The sequence below is a fragment of the Prosopis cineraria genome, unplaced genomic scaffold (genome assembly GCF_029017545.1).
Source record: "Prosopis cineraria cultivar Desert tree isolate PC_DT_omini unplaced genomic scaffold, ASM2901754v1 PC10, whole genome shotgun sequence".
Classification (NCBI taxonomy): Eukaryota; Viridiplantae; Streptophyta; class Magnoliopsida; order Fabales; family Fabaceae; genus Prosopis; species Prosopis cineraria.
Genome location: NW_026555341.1, coordinates 3373393 through 3390884, shown reverse-complemented (window position 1 = coordinate 3390884; position 17492 = coordinate 3373393). Strand labels below are relative to the sequence as shown.

At 35.0% G+C, this 17492-nt stretch overlaps 1 protein-coding gene across 10 annotated transcripts; it reads right to left on the bottom strand.

Annotated features, from left to right (window-relative positions):
• Nucleotides 1–64: 64 nt before the first annotated feature.
• On the bottom strand, nucleotides 65–12037 carry LOC129322836 (kinesin-like protein KIN-4A). Of its 10 annotated transcripts, XM_054969261.1 has the most exons (27): nucleotides 11347–12008; nucleotides 10083–10229; nucleotides 9845–9994; nucleotides 9268–9521; nucleotides 8784–8974; nucleotides 8537–8661; nucleotides 8153–8189; nucleotides 8020–8058; nucleotides 7839–7930; nucleotides 7624–7731; nucleotides 7452–7547; nucleotides 7162–7252; nucleotides 6610–6722; nucleotides 5642–5740; nucleotides 5425–5538; nucleotides 5224–5340; nucleotides 5054–5134; nucleotides 4097–4168; nucleotides 3534–3627; nucleotides 3433–3464; nucleotides 3088–3185; nucleotides 2883–2978; nucleotides 2529–2750; nucleotides 2082–2244; nucleotides 1364–1516; nucleotides 964–1268; nucleotides 65–528 (listed from the first exon to the last, which is right to left on the bottom strand). In XM_054969261.1, exons 1-26 carry the CDS (start codon nucleotides 11461–11463, stop codon nucleotides 1053–1055), a joined length of 3117 nt encoding a protein of 1038 aa, XP_054825236.1. In that variant the 5' UTR covers nucleotides 11464–12008; the 3' UTR covers nucleotides 65–528; nucleotides 964–1052. The 10 variants fall into 10 exon arrangements, with proteins under 10 accessions (XP_054825236.1, XP_054825239.1, XP_054825231.1 ...); XM_054969264.1 differs by lacking the exon at nucleotides 2529–2750 and having other exon boundaries at nucleotides 11347–12014; XM_054969256.1 differs by having other exon boundaries at nucleotides 2529–2978; nucleotides 11347–12011.
• Nucleotides 12038–17492: the final 5455 nt, after the last annotated feature.

Here is a 17492-nt window from a genome sequence, read left to right as displayed (position 1 = left end):
TGGTAGATAGCAAGCAGTCAATGCATTAGGACTTGGGCCGCATGCTTCAATGCACGTATTATGATAAGGAGAATAACTGCACAGTTGGCCATTAAATCATTGACACGATGAAGATCACTGCAAAATACACAATCTAGTTTGGAGCAATTTGGAGAACTGTTACATATGTACACAACACATCCAAATACCTACGGTCCCCTGAAGGGGAACATGTTTTTCTTGCATGCTTGGACCACAGCACAACAATCGAACAGCAGGAGATCCAAAGAGGAGCTGCATCATCATCAATCGTAGCTTCCTCCGTACATGCAGCGTGGTGCACCATTCTTTCAACTTTCAAGTGTCAACCTTCTCAAAGTATTACTTTCCTCCTAAGGCTTTGTCCGATGCCACCAATGCCTTCATGTGTGATTACAACATGCACATTAATCCCTGGCAGGATTTTCTCCAACAAGCCAACCACGTCTTGGGAAAAGGACTTGAGACAAAGAGGAAGACAAGAAAACCCATTCCCAATATGCCCCATGCCTGCAAACGGAAAGCAAATTGTAAGAACCAATCCCATGCAAACTTACCAGTCTTAATTTCAGTGAAAGGGAGCAGCCACTAAAGAACTGCATGCTTTAGATTCATCATCGATCTTCTGAAGGATTCTCATCTCAGTTCAAGACATCTTATAGAGAAACATCATAGGATAGCGATGTGTGTTTTGACCACAAATAAAATGCAACTCAATGGAAAATTAAGGCTGTTCGATTTCTACTAGTTACGGTATCTAATTTGGTCAGATTATTTTGTATTGAGGGGTTTATCGCATTACTTTCTTTTGATTTAAAAACCCCCCGCCCAATACAACTTGTTTAGCAGAGCTGGGCTTTCTTAACTCTATTTCATCAAGTATTTTGTGGTCAAAAACATAATATGCTGTCATAATAAACAACAAATCAATGATGTAAAGATTACCTGCTACTAACTGGACTCTTGCCAAACCATGTGTTTTAATACATGGCAGTCAATATGGTGATAACGTCCAGAGAATTTTTTTTCTTGTTCTAAGACATCACATCAATTGAAGCAAGTGCTCGAGGCCTTGAACGCATGATTGTCTCATCACTGTGCTTGATCCATTCTGAGAGTTTCCAAGGTTTCTGCCATTTCCATTTGAACTGCAGCAACCATTGATGATGACTTCTCTTCCACCTCCATAGTTTTCCAGCTTGTCCTACAGCTGCTAGCTTCTTTGTTGATAACTGTCCGATGGGTATCATCTGAATATAAAACCATTACTACTTAACCGGAAAAACAAATACGATAGTCATGAAAAGAGAGAGAGAGAGAGAGAGAGGATGAAGGGGGATATTACCTTTCGAGTTTCATCTAGAAATGTAGCTGACTCCCTGACTGACCCATTAACAATTCCAGAGGTGAATTTGAGTTGCTTTGGTGCAGGAAGTGACATGGGAGACAATGGACCACTCATTTCATCAGCGAAGTGTTTCAATGATCGCGAATTTGCCTGTTGGTTCCAGTCAGAAACTCAACATGATGTAAATGGATGGAATAAATTGAAAAAGTTTCATACGTGATCAAGAAAATATTTCGAATCCCAGTTTAGAATCTAAATGGTGGACAAAAATGATTTGGTCTTCTGGATATCAAAACAAATAAAGGACGTGAAGTTCCAAACAGCAGTTTCAACAATATATTTCATTATCCAAATATGTTTCGGCCAAATAGAAGTTTGTCTTAAACTATAAATGCTAGTTTCTGAACCTCCAGCTCTGGTAACGGTTGTGTAAACCTTTTTGCTGCACAAACTCATGCTAACTGCTCATGGAATAACATTCAGAAGCACATTCCAGGTCTTGATGAGCATGGTGTGCTCATCATCAATCTGGACCGTTCCAGTTGATTTTAGACACTCTCGATTTAATTTATTTTTTTTTATTTTAAATAACTTTGTATTTAGCATATGCAGAACCTAAAATAAAGACAATTTTATAAATTTCACTTTTAAAAAATAAATTAAAAAAATTAATTTTGGTCTAGAGCATCCAATAAGGACCCAATGAAATTCTCACCGATGCAGATGTGCTCAATGCAATGGCAACAGTTTGTTCCCTCGTTTTTTGCTCCTTCACAAGTTCTTTTCGCTGTATTTCACTTTGCTGTAGTAGCATTACAAGCTCATTCAGTTGCTCCTTCATGTCCTTAAGTTCCGTATTCTTTTCCCACAATTGGCACCTGTGAAGGATTAAAAGCACTACTATTACTTGGAATAGGAAACAACTGAGTCTCTACAATTAAACACAATTGGCATTTCAAAAGCAAGAGAATATTTTAGTTTCGAAACCCCTATGTGGCAGGCAAGTCCATGACCAATTCATTCAACACACGTATCTCATGGACTGCAAAGATTTTCCTTAAAGGCTGGGCAAAGATTTACTATTTGATTGGGTTATTTGCTCAACCAGCATGAATGAAGCACCGGAGAAACTTGTTCAGATCATCATAAGATGTATGAGCACCTGGATTCCACTGCTGCATTAAACAAATACTGAAGCATGTTCTTTGCATCTCTGATTGACCGACATTGGTTCCAACGTCCACGATTGTTTAATGTCCGTTCCCTTTCTTCTGCATCACTAAGTTGTGAAGCCATGCTATTTAAAGCAACCGAAGACATGCCAAGCATGTTCTCAAGAGAAGCTATTCTCGCCATTCTTACATCTGGTGACATGGATAAGAGTCTAACAGGGGGGGTTTTCAAGGAAAAAGGGCAAGTTAAAGACTTGTTGAATTGCTCAAAATTACCAACAGAAAGACATCCACATAGACACAGGCATGGAAAAACATCTGCTGAACAGATTTGACACATGTACCTGGAATATCTGTTCTTTCCTTTAGGGGTACTTAGTCCATCTGGAAACTGATCTACTTGTTTCAGTAAAGCCAGCTCTTCTTCCAGTGCAGATTGTCTAAAATATCATTTTTCAATCATTAATGAGAAAGAATACATCCGTGAATGTAATAGCTTGCACCCCAGAAAAGGAGAATTGGAGAATGAAATAAGGATTAAACACATACACATGATTTTGCTTATCATATTCAGCACGAACTTCATGCACATTAACCATGACCTCAAGCTCATGATCAAGCCACCTCTGGAAAGTTTTTTCATTCATCTACATAAAAAACCAGGTCATAACTGGTCAATGCGAATTTATTTTTAGATCAAACATTGTAGTTTAAAACAAAAGGAAGCATGAGGATAACATGACTAAAGTTGTGTGGTTCCAAAGGTTGCTAATTTGACATAAAACAACAAGTTTTTTTGTTAGTTGTGTGGAATTTATAAGCTGGGACATCAATTGTTGGGTCATTATGCATACAAATTGATTAGTTATATATAAGCAAATTTCTGATAATTACCTGCCCAGGCAGTAGATGTCCATTTGAATTAACTGAAATATAGAGCAAATAATTAGTAAATAGAATATCTAGGTGAGCAAAATAATAGTAAACAATGCTACCTAAATTGTCGCGTGGAGAGGATTTGCGGGCTTCCAACAATTCTTTTAGTCTTTTTGTAGCCATTGCTGCTTCCTCTGTCTTCCTCTGAAGAACCTGCAAGTAAAGACTAATGAATGAGTGACAAGCTAACAGCAGGCAGCGTTTTCATGCAATCATTCTCATGGCCCCATCTAAACTCATCTATTCAGAATCTCAATTTCTTTTTTTGGAATACAATAAGGAGAGAATCTTCAATCTTCAGTTTATAATCCATACCATCATGTTCAGAGTAGTCCTTTTTTCCTCTTTTTTCTGAATAGTTGCACAGTTGCCTAAGTCATACATTTTAGCCCCCTTTACCCCTTAACATAAATTTGTTGCTCATGAAAGCAGAAAAAGAGGTGTATCCTGATGTGTGGTTATTATGCAAGAGAAATCCTTCTGGAAATTATAAAAGAAACAATGTGGAAGCTAACATCTAATTTATATTGTATACTCTTTAAGTAATCAAGGAATGTCAAGGAAGACAAAAAATGGTAGAGGCAGACACCATAAACAGCAAAATATCATATTTTCAACTTACCATTTTTTGGCGGTGGTTTAGAGCCTCAAGTTTATGTCTTTCATATTCACTCCTCCTACCCTCTTTTTTCAGCTGCAAAACCAAGATTTTAAATTACAGTTGTTCACATGGTATTAAGAAATGGACCGACCATTTCATTAAAAAAAAAAAAAGGAATGGACTAAACCAGTTGGTTGGACCAAAAAACCGGTGAACCAATTGTCAATCAGGTCCAGATACGCATTGAAAAAGGAAGACTAATAAGCAAAGGGCCAAGAAATATATATAACATAAACTGGAAAGTTTTAAAATAAGTACATGCATTATAAATATATTACATGTCATAATTATTTCACTTTTGTTTTGTAAATATAAACTATTGATAAAAAAAAATTTAAATTTTATTTTTTACTTCTTATCTTTACTTTTTTTTAATGACATTGTTTCTTGTAATTAAAATAGTTGTTAACATGATGTATATATTTAAAACTAAGATATTAATTTAATTAACATGATGTATATATTTAAAACTAAGATATTAATTTAATTATGACCAATTCAATGATGGTCTAACCACTAAATCGTGAATCAATGCTTTTCAATGAGCCAGTCTAGTTTTTAATACCTTAGTTGTATGAGAAAAGCAACCATTAACCCAAAATTTTAATTACTATGGTAGCATTATTAAACTCAAGCTATTGCTTCAATGACCGTATGTTGTTACTCATAGTTTCAAATAAATGCCTAGGGCTTTTAAAAAAAATATGCAGCCCTAGATTCCATGAATTAATGCGAAGAGAGCGTTGGAAAAAAAAAAATGGGCCTCACCACAAGGCCTTTGAAAGGCATATGCATTGACATATCAATGTCGAACCAATAGCATGAAGTTGTTAGTCAATCACCATTGGCAACGTAAAATTTCAAAGTAGAATATATGAAAATTCAAGCATAACATAATTATATGAGAAAACAAACAACCTGGAGTAACTCCTTCTCACGAGAGGCCTTCCACTGTCGAAATTGCTCAGCCTCTTGCTTCATTTTATGCTGCAACTGAACCTGCATTGTAAAAGAATGTGAACAAGATCCAAAATAAGAACTATAGTTAGTTAAGTGGGCAGGAAAACAACAAAAGAAAGGAGAGTAACCTTTTGAGCCTTAATATATTGTATTTCAGCTTGCAGCCTTTTTGCAGCTTCTTCACTTTTCTCCTTTTGCTTTAAAAGCCGAACCTGGTTTTCTTGTTTCTTCTTAAGATCTAAAATCTGCAGTTCAATATTTATAAACTCAATATATTGACCAAGAACAGTAACTTGTGACTTCAGATTGACATCAAGTAAAATCATCACTTGTGCTTCCAATGACTTCAATTTTTGGGCACGAACATCTTGATTTTTATGTGTTTGTCCATCTGAATTAGCAGAACGATTTTCTACCTCAGCTAACAAATGGTCCCTTTCTTTCTGCCCATTTCCAAACCAAAATCGGTAACTAGCGGAAGTATGGAAACATAAACTTTATGTCAGGTTCAAAAGATATTTTAAATTAAAGTATCTCCAGAAAAACCTGCACTCTTCTCTTCTCTTCCTCAAGTTCCATAATTTTTCTTCCAAAGTGCTGTGTGAGTGTTTCCACGTCAACTCCTCCAAAGAGTTTCATCTCAGACTGCAAAATATAAAAAGGATGGATTTAGATGTTCAGTTGGAGTTACAATTCCTACTCATTATTTGAATCATATCAGAAAACTGTACAGAAAAGAAGTCAATGGTGTCTGTCAACAGAAGTCACCAAAAGTTCAGAATGCATTAGCAGAAATAATATTGGGTAGTGTTGTAACCTTAGTGCACATGCGCGATTCATATCACAAGGGAATCAAGTAATTCAGATAGAGAAAAGTACATTAGCATTGATTCGAATAACCAACTAAATCACTTCAGTATCACTTAATTTTTTTTTCCCTTCTACAATTGTATTTTTCAAAGGATATGACCTTGCTAGTGCTTGATCTATTCTTCACAGAACCTTTTTAGAGAGCAAAACACGAACACACTGAAAAGCATATTAAATTAGCAATGATAAATGTTTTACACCACAGGTCCACATTTGTGCCATTGGAAGCGATGTTTTGCTGCATAAACTAAATCTGTTGAGAGCACTTGCACAAAACAGCCAAATCTTTTGTGGTGATAGGCTCCTTGGAAAAATATTAGAGGTGCCACAACTATGTAACATAAAATTCAATCCTTCTATAAACCATTCTTAATGATTAAATTAAATTTCAGCAGAGCTGAGGATGGCCTGCACTTTGTCCACCCTTCAACTCCAACGTCCGTTTGCATAAGCACATCAGAAAGAAATAAAAGAAAACCTGTTATTTGGCTTGCACCAAACAATTTAAGTGGTTTAAATGAATTGGTAACCCACAAACTCCAAAATGTTGGAACTCATAATCAGATGCATCATCAATTAAGTCTTGGGGCATTCATGATCACTAATCAGATTAGATGCATAAGTAAAAGTCTGATAGATGAAACCTCTTTCTGCTCCAAGCGCTTGTTTAACTCCATCATCTCTTTATCCATAGTATTTTGCAACAGTGTATGCTCCAACTCTTTTGTTGCTTCATCAGATTCTGTAGAATTTTCCCCTGCAAAAGAAGACACAATCGCCCAACATTGAAGACTGGAACAGCATTATAACAGCCATGCAACAAAACAAAACCAACAGACTGCAACATTATTCAACCACATGAATTTATCAAGGCCCAAACTAATCCAGATCAAGTGGGGTAGGACCCTTCTAGGCAGCAAGTTCTACCACCAAGTATTTCAATGCGGCTGCCTTTCCAAACCTTGGGCTCAAAATCTATGGTTAAATATATTGATTTGATATAAATGCACCTTTCACAAAGAATCTAGTGAAAGAAAAGAACTAAAACCCGTATATTCTTCCAAAGATATGGAGGAAACAAATCATCTGGTTCCTCTTCTGCACCACCTGTCCCCTTTTTTTCCTCTTTTATATAGTATAACCATCAACACCCTTATTTTTTTATTATTAAAAAGCACAAATAAATTAATATCCACCTGACATGCTTTCAGCCATTTGGTGGTCAGATGAATATAGGCTCTGAAGGCCACTCTCAAGTCCATCAATCACAGGACAAATATCCTCATCCTGAGAAAAGAAAAGGGAATACAAAAACCAATTCATTAGTTATTATACGCTTAAAGTGAAAATAACATGGGTTTAACCATAACCATAAATATTCAATGGTGACATGCAAAATTATTCAAGTATTGTAATTTGAATTGATCCATTATCAAAAGAAGAAAAGGAAACAAGCAGGCATTCAGAGCACTTCATATGTACGTACTCGTGTTTCAGTTGCACATCTGCTGCGATACTCATGAAGTTCCCGACAAAGGTCCTCATTTGTTGCCTCAAGCCAAGTAACCCTTTCCTTGAGAAGCTGTGCAACAATAACATTGAGCCAGATGCCAAAAGTTCCAACTCAATTTATCTAAAATTTCAGCAATGATATATACCCGCACTTCATCAGCAGGAGATCCACCACGAGCACAAAGTTCAGCCTGCAAGCACTTTAACTGCTGGCGAAGTTGCTGCATCTCATTGGATAGTAAATCTCTATTTACCTGCATCTCATTGCAAAATATCAGAATCGGGAAATTTGACCATATCAAGTTTCCACATGGCCAAAGGCAGAGAATGTGCTTGAAAATAAAAGGCCACAGAAACTTACAACAGGTTTGTTCTGAATATTGCGTGCACGATTTGCATATTTAAGAGTATTAAGACTTTCCTCAGCATTGATGTCAGCAGGACTGATACAAGCTGGAAAAAGTGTGCCATTTGTGAGGCAATACAGGTATAGTGATTAAGCTTTTATCCCAAAAAAAAAAAATTATAGTTATTGTGCGCACATTTTCTGCAATATGCTGCCTCAACTGAAACAAAATGCGCTAAACAAAGGAACATTCCATGAATTGTACAGCAGGGGCACATAAACATTTTAAACACCACAATTTGTACACAAGAATCAGATTTCAGAACTACCTATCATGACAGTTTTGCTGTTTCCACCAAGTGAATCCTGCGCCCAGGAAAAAAACGAGAAGACCAGCAGTTGCTCTAGATTAGAAGACACGGAGTGTGACATGATGAAACCAGCATAGAATTTACAGTCCACATCTTAAATATGAAAGCCAATATCCCTACCAACACCAATATTGACTTTTTCCCACATTACATGTCAGTTAGTTACCACCTATATCAAGACCTGATTTTTATTATTTAGTGCTATACAATGTGTTTGAGTTCTTTATTCAATAACTTGATATTTTTTAAAGCACAGCCACTTAATTGCTAATACAGGTAAGTTAGACTCTAGGGGAAATATTTTAATATGGAAAACCTCAAACAGCATGATGTTCATCTAACCTGCAAAAGTCGAGTGAGTTTGCTATCCCGGTAAGGGACATGCACACCCTCTTTTCGCTTTTTTTCATCTCCCAATGCACTAATGACATTACCAAGTGCAAGAAGACCTCTATTAATGTGGATACCTAACAACAAATAAATATAGGTAATGTCACTGACATCCATGTAATCGTTGTTGAATGTAATTAAATGTTGTGGCTCATAAATACTGAAAGAAATTTACAGGTCTGCAGGGTATATGACCCACCCTCTTTTAATCGAAGACCATCAGATCCTGTTCTTTTAGCTCGTTCAGATCCAGCTAGATCCACCAAATGGAGCTTTGCACAAAGATATTCTTCACCCATATCCTCATCTGAAGTGTCACTGCCAGGAGAATCTGCATGGAGTTTGTGCATCTGTTCCAATGTAATTGTGAAGATGGCATGTGACCGGCTGCTTCAAACAGAAGCAAAACCACAAGTCACTTGTATATTAAGATTCAATCTACGGTAATTCATTGAACAAGCTCTTTCCACAGTTCAAATTTGTTGCTTGATTCAATGATCCAATAGAAATGATAAAAGAAAATAAAACTTCAGGCTCTACTTAAACATAAAGAGTAATAATAACACAACAAAAAAATTCCATCTTCAATCAAAATCAGCACATAGAGAAAGCAATTTAAATCAGTGACAACTGACAGAGCGCCCTTGAAGTCAGGCAACAAAGGATGGGGGCTCATGAATTACCTGGACTGGTTGTTCATGTTTGTACTTCCTGTTGCCCTGCTCAATGAACCCTGCTCCAAGCAAGCAGCCATTTCCTGTAAAGTACTAACAGAAACTTCAGTTGAACCTGCCAGTGTTATCACTCCATTTGATGTTTCACGAATCTGTATTGATGACCTCCCAGGAACAGTTAGTTTTCCAGAATGACCATTAGAGGTTTCCGATTTTCCCATGGATGATGTATCCAACAAATCTCTCACCTCCTCCTTCAGAATCTTCAGAATAAAAAATACAAAAAAAATTAGTTGCACAAATATAAGAATTTATGGAAAAGAGCTTTTGCCATAGATGAGTTAATAGTTGGAAAATTTTCTCATTGGTTCCAGCCATGCTAATATAATGAACGTCAATTTCTAATATAGCACCTATAATGAATGTCAATTTCTGATGTAGCACCTAGAATCAAAAACAGCGACCTGCTCATGTTCTATGTATGTAGATCATAAGGTAATTTTAGTTATAGCAAGCCAGAAGCTTAAATAATAAATTAATATATCTTGAATATTTAGTGTGTGCGCGTGCGCGTGTATGGATGCACCTCAATGAATGAGACATGCAACTGATATTCTGTTTGATGCTTTAATGTCTCAATCTTGCTGAACAAGGCATCCATAACTTGAGGAATTATTCCAGCCCGGCAATTGTCACTATAGCCAGTTCCCATCGTGTAAGTTTTCCCAGATCCCGTCTGTGGCAAATACATAAAAAAATTAATGATTAATAAATAACACAATTTTATTCAACTTCGAGTAAAAGACATGCAAGATTGACATTACCTGACCATAAGCAAGAACAGTAGCATTGTATCCTTGAAACAAACCATCAACCAAAGGAAAAATGCATTCTTCAAACATAGCAGACGAAGGAGATCCACCATTTCCATAAACATGGTCGAATGTAAAGGAATGTGAACCTATTTGAACCTGGGTCAGTGCTAAACTGTAATCAGGTCCTCAAGAACTAAGACAATAAAAAGCATGCTGCAGACTATTAAGCTCACATTTCTATAACATCTTGAACACCCTTTCTAATTTCTAGCTGGGATACAATGAAAGCAAATATGGTGTCGATATGCCTTTAGGTTTTTGAAGATTAAGTCCATATTACTATGACAAAGATAAAAACAAGAGAGCGTCATATTTTCTTTTTTCCTAAGACTTTCTATGACTCTATAACAAGACTAGCTTATCCTAGCGGTTTTTGTTTGTAAGGGGATGTCTAGTCTTACCGGGGTGCTCTTGTAGCTAATTTCCAAAACCTTATCGTCTAAAAACCCAAAAATGTGCTGAAGGCTATGGGATTAATAAACATTGAAAATTTTCAACAAAATCCTTCAATTTGAAATTCAGTTAAAAATAATGCTATAGGTAGAACACGAGGCACTACGTGGGAGAAGACCACACAACAGATGAAAAAATATCTTAGTTTTGCGGACCTGAAGAACTTTTAAAAAATATAAATATTTGGTGAGGTAATTGATCATTCACCCAGTCATTCCTAAGCTTACAACTCAAAGGATTTGTTGCAACGCCAACACCGAGTTAAGGAGAAATATTTATCGTGAAGCATATTTAATCTGATAACACTCAAGCTGGATTTTTTTTTTTTTTCCTTTTTGGGTAAACACTTAGGCTGGAGCTCTGAAACTGGATGTTTAATCCTTTGGATGGAGTGTAGAGAAAATATAAAAATTAAGTAATCACAGAAGAGTTGCTTGCAAGTTACAAAGGACAAGTTAAGAAGACTCGGACAAAAAACAAACAGGCCTCTGTGCCTTCGGCCTCAATTTATTAGACACTGTTAGGAAAGCTCGTCTAATGGGACGTTAAATCAAAAACGAATCTCTTAAGTGATATAGCCAATCCCGTGAAAAAACGAGTAAGTTATTCATTAATCAGTCCACCGTGAGATGAGAAAATGTAGGTAAAATCTAGCTGTCAAGAAATTTATAGGAAAAATATACATATTCAAGAAGGCGCAAAAGGAAGCAGCTCAAGGTCCAAGAATCCCAGTTCTTGAAGATGGGGAAGAGCTGAATACCTGGGGCTTTCCATGAATAACGCTAACACACTCTCTACAGCCTTGATGGCGTTCATCGGCAATGAGAGGACGAATGTGCAGAGCAACCTTCACAGAACAATTCTCGGATGTTTCCATCAGTCAGACTTTAAAGGCCAAGGAAAAAAGGAGGAGAAAAGAGATGAGGAGAAATGGACGTATTAGAATTTAGAAACTTGATAGAAGCACTAAATTAAGAATCAGGAGAAATTAACTGAAGCGCCTGATAAGTTAGGATTAGAGTTAAGAATCAATACAGGAGCAGAAGAAGAAGCGAGAAGGAAGGTGGATTTAACAGCAAGAGAGAGACAGAGACAGAGAGAGGTGGTTGTTGCAAGATAAAAGGGGAAAAAGAAAGCGCGGCTTATGAGGAATTTGTAGGCGGGAAGTCCAGAAAAGAAGAGGTAACTGCACTCTGCAGGGATGTTAACATAAACCACAACAACCGCCAGCAACAACACCAGCACCAGCACCACTGTCACTTTCCTTGTTCTCCACTTCTTCTATAACTCTCATGCCCAAGCCTTTGGCGATGCTCTCTACTCTACACAAATAGCCTCATTTCCTGTCGCTCATTTTCCTGCCTTGCCCCTGCCAACCATAGCTCTATCTTTACTTTCACAAAATCTCTCCCTCACTTCCTCTTTTATTTCTTTTTGTATTTTGTTTTTTGTGCCTTTTTTTTGCTCTGATTCCTCGTCGCAAGTTTCAGCGTCCAACTGTCCTCCTGCTTATCAGTCCCCTTTGTTACCTTTTGTATTATTTTTTCTTTTCTTTTTTGTCTTTTAGTAACCAAGAAAAGCCTCGAAATCCAGAAAGACAAAATAACTAGTATATATATATATATATATATATCGGCAGTATCCGTCCCAATCTGAGGACTAGAACACGGATTGCCATTTTTCTTTTTCTTTGGCCAAACCTATATTTTGAAAAAAAAGAAATATGATATTTTTATAGAGCGTGGGTTTGTGGTTTTTCTGGGCGTAACGTGTATTAAATGTTTATATACAAACCTTATCGTTGATTGATGGTTTATATTATACCCCATTTATCTTGTTCTGCGAAAATCGATCATATATATTTATCATGTAAATTAATATTCCTCTGATTCTAAACGTTGCAACTAGATAATTAATTCAGATTAGAAAATTAATTAAGTTTATTAAATATAAAAAATATGGGCTGATTTTTCTAAAATAATCCTCCCTTAAAAAAACAAAAAGGCCACATACCTGTGGTTACGTTTCTTGAATAGTACACGGGTTAAACCATAATATATCCAAATCACTGGATAATTAAAGAAACTTGAATATATAATTTTCTTTAGCCGGCAAAAATATCTAGTGTAGCATCTTTTGAAGTCTTATTCTTAATTTGCTCCCAAGTAAGATATCCAATGCTCAACTTCGATGGACCTTTGTTCTCAGGAAACTCTGCACTCACGAAATTAAAAAAAAAAAATGTTCGTAAAGTTTTTGCAAAAGGTGCCAGACGTCAGTTTATCGTATCGCTAACATCCTTTTTTCCCCCTGGCCCGAGTTATCAGTGACACCTTCATAAGCTAAAAAATATAGGGACAATTACATTAAAATTATATATAAAAAAAATAATTATTATAAAATTCATTAATAAATATTGTCAATGTAATTTAATTTAATTATTAAAAAAATTTATAATAATTAATTTCTTTATATGAAACCTAGTCGTAATTCCCTTCAAAATAAATCAATCATCCAGATCATCGGTACGTAGAAAAACGGGAAGAAATAAACACAGTACACTGGATGTTTTACATGGAAAATTGGGATTAAGGATCTATTGAAAAAAAATATTTGGGAAAAAATCTGCAAACGATCTTCCATGTTCTGCATTTTTTCTTCCGCGGCTCTGCACATTTTCTGTCATTAATCCTAATTTTCCTTGTTTTATATAAAAAGTTTTAAAGTAAAGCAGGAAGGAGAAATATACGAATCCATCAATAAAACCTTAAACTTCACGGTACCTTCATGAGATACGAGAAAGAGAAAATGGCTGGAGACGATTTATATATGACGGCATGTGTTTGACAGTAAGAAATGGAGAGGGAATGTCTTGCGCAGGATTTTTTTTTGCCTAAAATGCAATATGTCTCTGTTTTCGTTAGAATATTTGGCAGAAAACAGTTTGGGGCAAATTGAGACAGTGAGGAGGAGGGAAAGCCGAAAGCGACAGGCATTAGCCAGAGCCATCTTCGCTATGAAACGTAGGAAAAGGGCAATGATGCTGCAGCTCGGAGCTTTGGTGTTGGGCCCTCGCTCACGTGTCTCGTGTTGTTTGGGTATAAAATATGGGGTCTCACCCTGAATTATTATTTTTTTTATCTTATATAGTTATTTGATCGTACTTTGACTCAGCATTGTTGTGTTGAATTAAAGTAATCCTTTATATTTTTTATATCATACGCTACAAATTCATTATTTGATATTATTATTTAGTATTAAACATTTATATTTATTTTATTATTTTAAAAATTTTAATTTATTATATTATACTTCCTCTACTCCAAGTTATTAGTGAATTTTGGAGGAATTATGTTATCTCAAAATATAAAATGATTTGAGAAAAATAGAATTTCATTAATAATATTTTTTTAATATTATCATTCAAGTGAAGAGAGAATTGAAATAACATTATAACATTTTTTTTATTTTTATATATAAGAGAAACTAATACTTGTTGTTTTGTTTTTTATATAAACAAAATTGCATATTTCAACAAGTACTCCCTCCGGTCTTATTTATAAGTCATTTCTACCAACCTCATCAATACCAATAAAATAAAAGTACAAAGAATAAAAGTAAGTAAAATTTCAAACATGTCCCTATATAACAAATTTAAAAAGTAATATCCTGTTACTTTTTCTCTCATGAAGGGTAATTTTGAAAATACTCTCAAATATTACCTAAAAAGACGCACCGTGACTTATAAATGAGACCAAATACACCTTCTAAAATTGGACTTATAAATGGGACCGGAAGTATTTATTAATTTCTTAATTAATGCTCACAAACTCATAATTTTTTACAAGAAACAATTAATACAATCTTATTTTGATTAAATACAATAGTATTTTAATTCAACATTTTTATTTTCAAAAAAAATTATTATAATTAATCGACTTACTTAAATTGTTTAATACTCCATCTGTCCTTAATTATAAAATATTTTTAGATAAAATAACACGTATTAGGAAAGCTCATTAAATACACTTTATAACTTTATTTTTTTCAAAAAAATATAATCTTTCAAAAAATGCCATTCATTTAATATTCCAATTGTGAAAGAATATTAAAGAGGGAGAATATATAGAAAGGATAATATTGAAAAAGTATCACCAACGAAATCCTCTTTTTTGTCAAAGTATCTTATATTTTGGAATGATAAATTTTTTCAAAAAGTTTCTTATAATTTATGACAAAGGTAATACAATAATTTTCTCTTATATGTAAAAATGGAAAGAGTGAAGGTTAGATGTGTAGAGACATTTTTTTAAAGTTTGTAATTTTGTTTTAAAAAAATAAAATTGTAAGGTATTATTATTGTTATATTTTATTAACATGCGTGACGTTGTCTCAAATAGTCTTATAATTTGGAACACAAAAAGTAATTCCATTTTGTTCAATATTTTAGATGATGATGGTTGTTTAAGCATGCAAGTTTATTGTTGGAAAATTTTCACCACAACTCCCTTAACCAAACTTATTGACAGGCTAAAGTTATGAAACATCAATTTAGTCTCTATAGCTTGTACTTAGACTAAATTTAAATTAAATTTTTGAGAGAAATGACACAAACAATTCCAATCAATTCAAATAAAAATAACCAATATGGAAAGAGATGAATAATTGATGTAAGAAAATTGTAACTTTCATTGCCAGCATAACACCGCTATGAATCTAAATAAGTGAAATTAGATATTTAAATAACTCATAGAAAATAAATAAGTGTTATATAAAAAAATAAACAATTGATACAAAGAATTGGGTTTATTTGTGTTATTTTCTTCAAAAACTTAAGTGCGATACCCCTAAAAGGATATTTCAAAATTCTAAGACGTTGACCGTATATAATTTTGATCAAAGGAGCTACAGTGAAGTTCTCCGTTCATTGTTTTCACGAGTGGACCTTTTGGTAACCGGAACTGGCAGCCTTCAAAAAGGGCATTTGCGCGGGCATAAATAAGGCCAAGCATTCGATGGTGTATATAAATTTTATAGAAAATTCCGAGCTTATTATTATTATTATTTGGGGCTTGCAAGCCTCTAGACTTCTTGTTGGATTCGGTGCCAGAGCATCTGTGAGAATGCAGGGAAGAAAACATGGCGCTGAGCTTGGCCTTTTGGGAACAAGGACACTGTCAGACTTCCATTGCATGCACTGGGATTGCTCGCCACTGTTTTCTGTTTCTCAGTGCCACGTGAGAATTTTTCTGAACGAAAAATGGGGGGAAAAAACAACGGCTTGTGTGCCAAGACACACAGTCACACATAGCATAAATTGCTTGGGTCATAATCATGTGAAATGTAAGGGAAGTAATGAGTTGATTTTGATGCAAGTTTTTGGCTTTTATAATGGCCCTGGTCTTGAGGGGCGGGGCGAAGCAAGTGTAACAAATATTCCTACTTTAATTTTAATTTCCCTTTCTTCACCTAACTCAATTTGTATCATTGGATTCTTCTCGAGTCCAGTCCCGGGTTGCACAAGGGCCAAGCAACCCCGTCTGGACCCCACCCCATAGATTAGCCCGGCCGTGTTTGGTTTCTTCTTAGGATGCCCTGGCTTTTACCTCTGGCAATTTTTTTTTTCTTGGCCACCTCTAAATTATCTTATTTATTATAACTTCTAGAATGTGAACATAGAAGTAGGCCGACATACAATAGAAAACCTTAACTCCCAAAAGGCGGATAAATCATATATGAGATTAGACTTGGGACCGATATTAAATTAACCGCTTTCTGAATGTGCCCCCACCATTGTTTGGTCCTCTTTGAGTGAGAGCTAGTACGTCATTTTCATTCACACCCATGGGAAACTACATCCTTCATGCCATGTGATGTCGCGCCATTCCTTTTCGGTTCCATGTCACTTCCTTTATCTATTTCCCACACCAAATCCTCTTTACTTTTTCAACGAGTCTTTGATTTCAAAAACGATTAAAAGGGTAAAAACAGACAAATTATATTCAAACCGGCCCATTCCAGAACGGTACGTTAAAAGAGGGAGAGTACAGGTGCATAAGCTCTACGCCTTATGTAAGTCTTCTAAGCTCTATCAGTTGAACGAATTACGTTGGCTCAAACTAGAATGGAAATCGTAATTAAACAGGAATAAAGGTGGTGACTTTTGGAATGTAGAAAACTTAATGTACGTGTAACACAGTGCAGCTTCAAATTAAAATCCATTTGACCCAAGTAGGCCAACAGTAAGACTACGCTCCGTTCATTCCTAACTATAAAAATTAGCTGAGGTAGAGACAGATCAAAAGGATCAAGAAGGAAGAAGGTGTCTAAGTTGAGTTACGGCCGGCACCTTAACAAGCACAAATGAAGTTCAGGTTCATCGTTAAGTTGTTGGATTGTTTTATTGATGATATAAAATGTCGAACGTCAGTCTATTTTGTCTTCTACATTTACATTGTTTGCCTTAAACTATTCCCATTAATCGCATCTTGAAATTTCTTTAATGGATGTAGTTTTTAATGTAAATGATCAAACGCGACAATTAAAAAAAAAAAAAAAGACACAACACATGAGATGTGAAACAGGAAGGGGAGAGGGAACAAAGAAAGAAGGAGGGAGAAAGAAAGAAGGAGAGAAAAAGTAAAAACTTTTAAAAAATTTTATTCAATAATATTTAAATTTAAATATAAATAAAAAACTTAACTTTATCTATAAAACTTTAAAAATAATAAAATGATAATAATTTCAATTTAAATCCCAAACCCTAAATCTAAATATAATCTTAAATACTTTTATATTTAATATAACAATACAATAAATAATAAATTTTAATTCTGATGGATAAATATTCTTAATGGATAATCTTAGTATCTTAAATAAACTCTAATTATCTAAATTACCCATTAT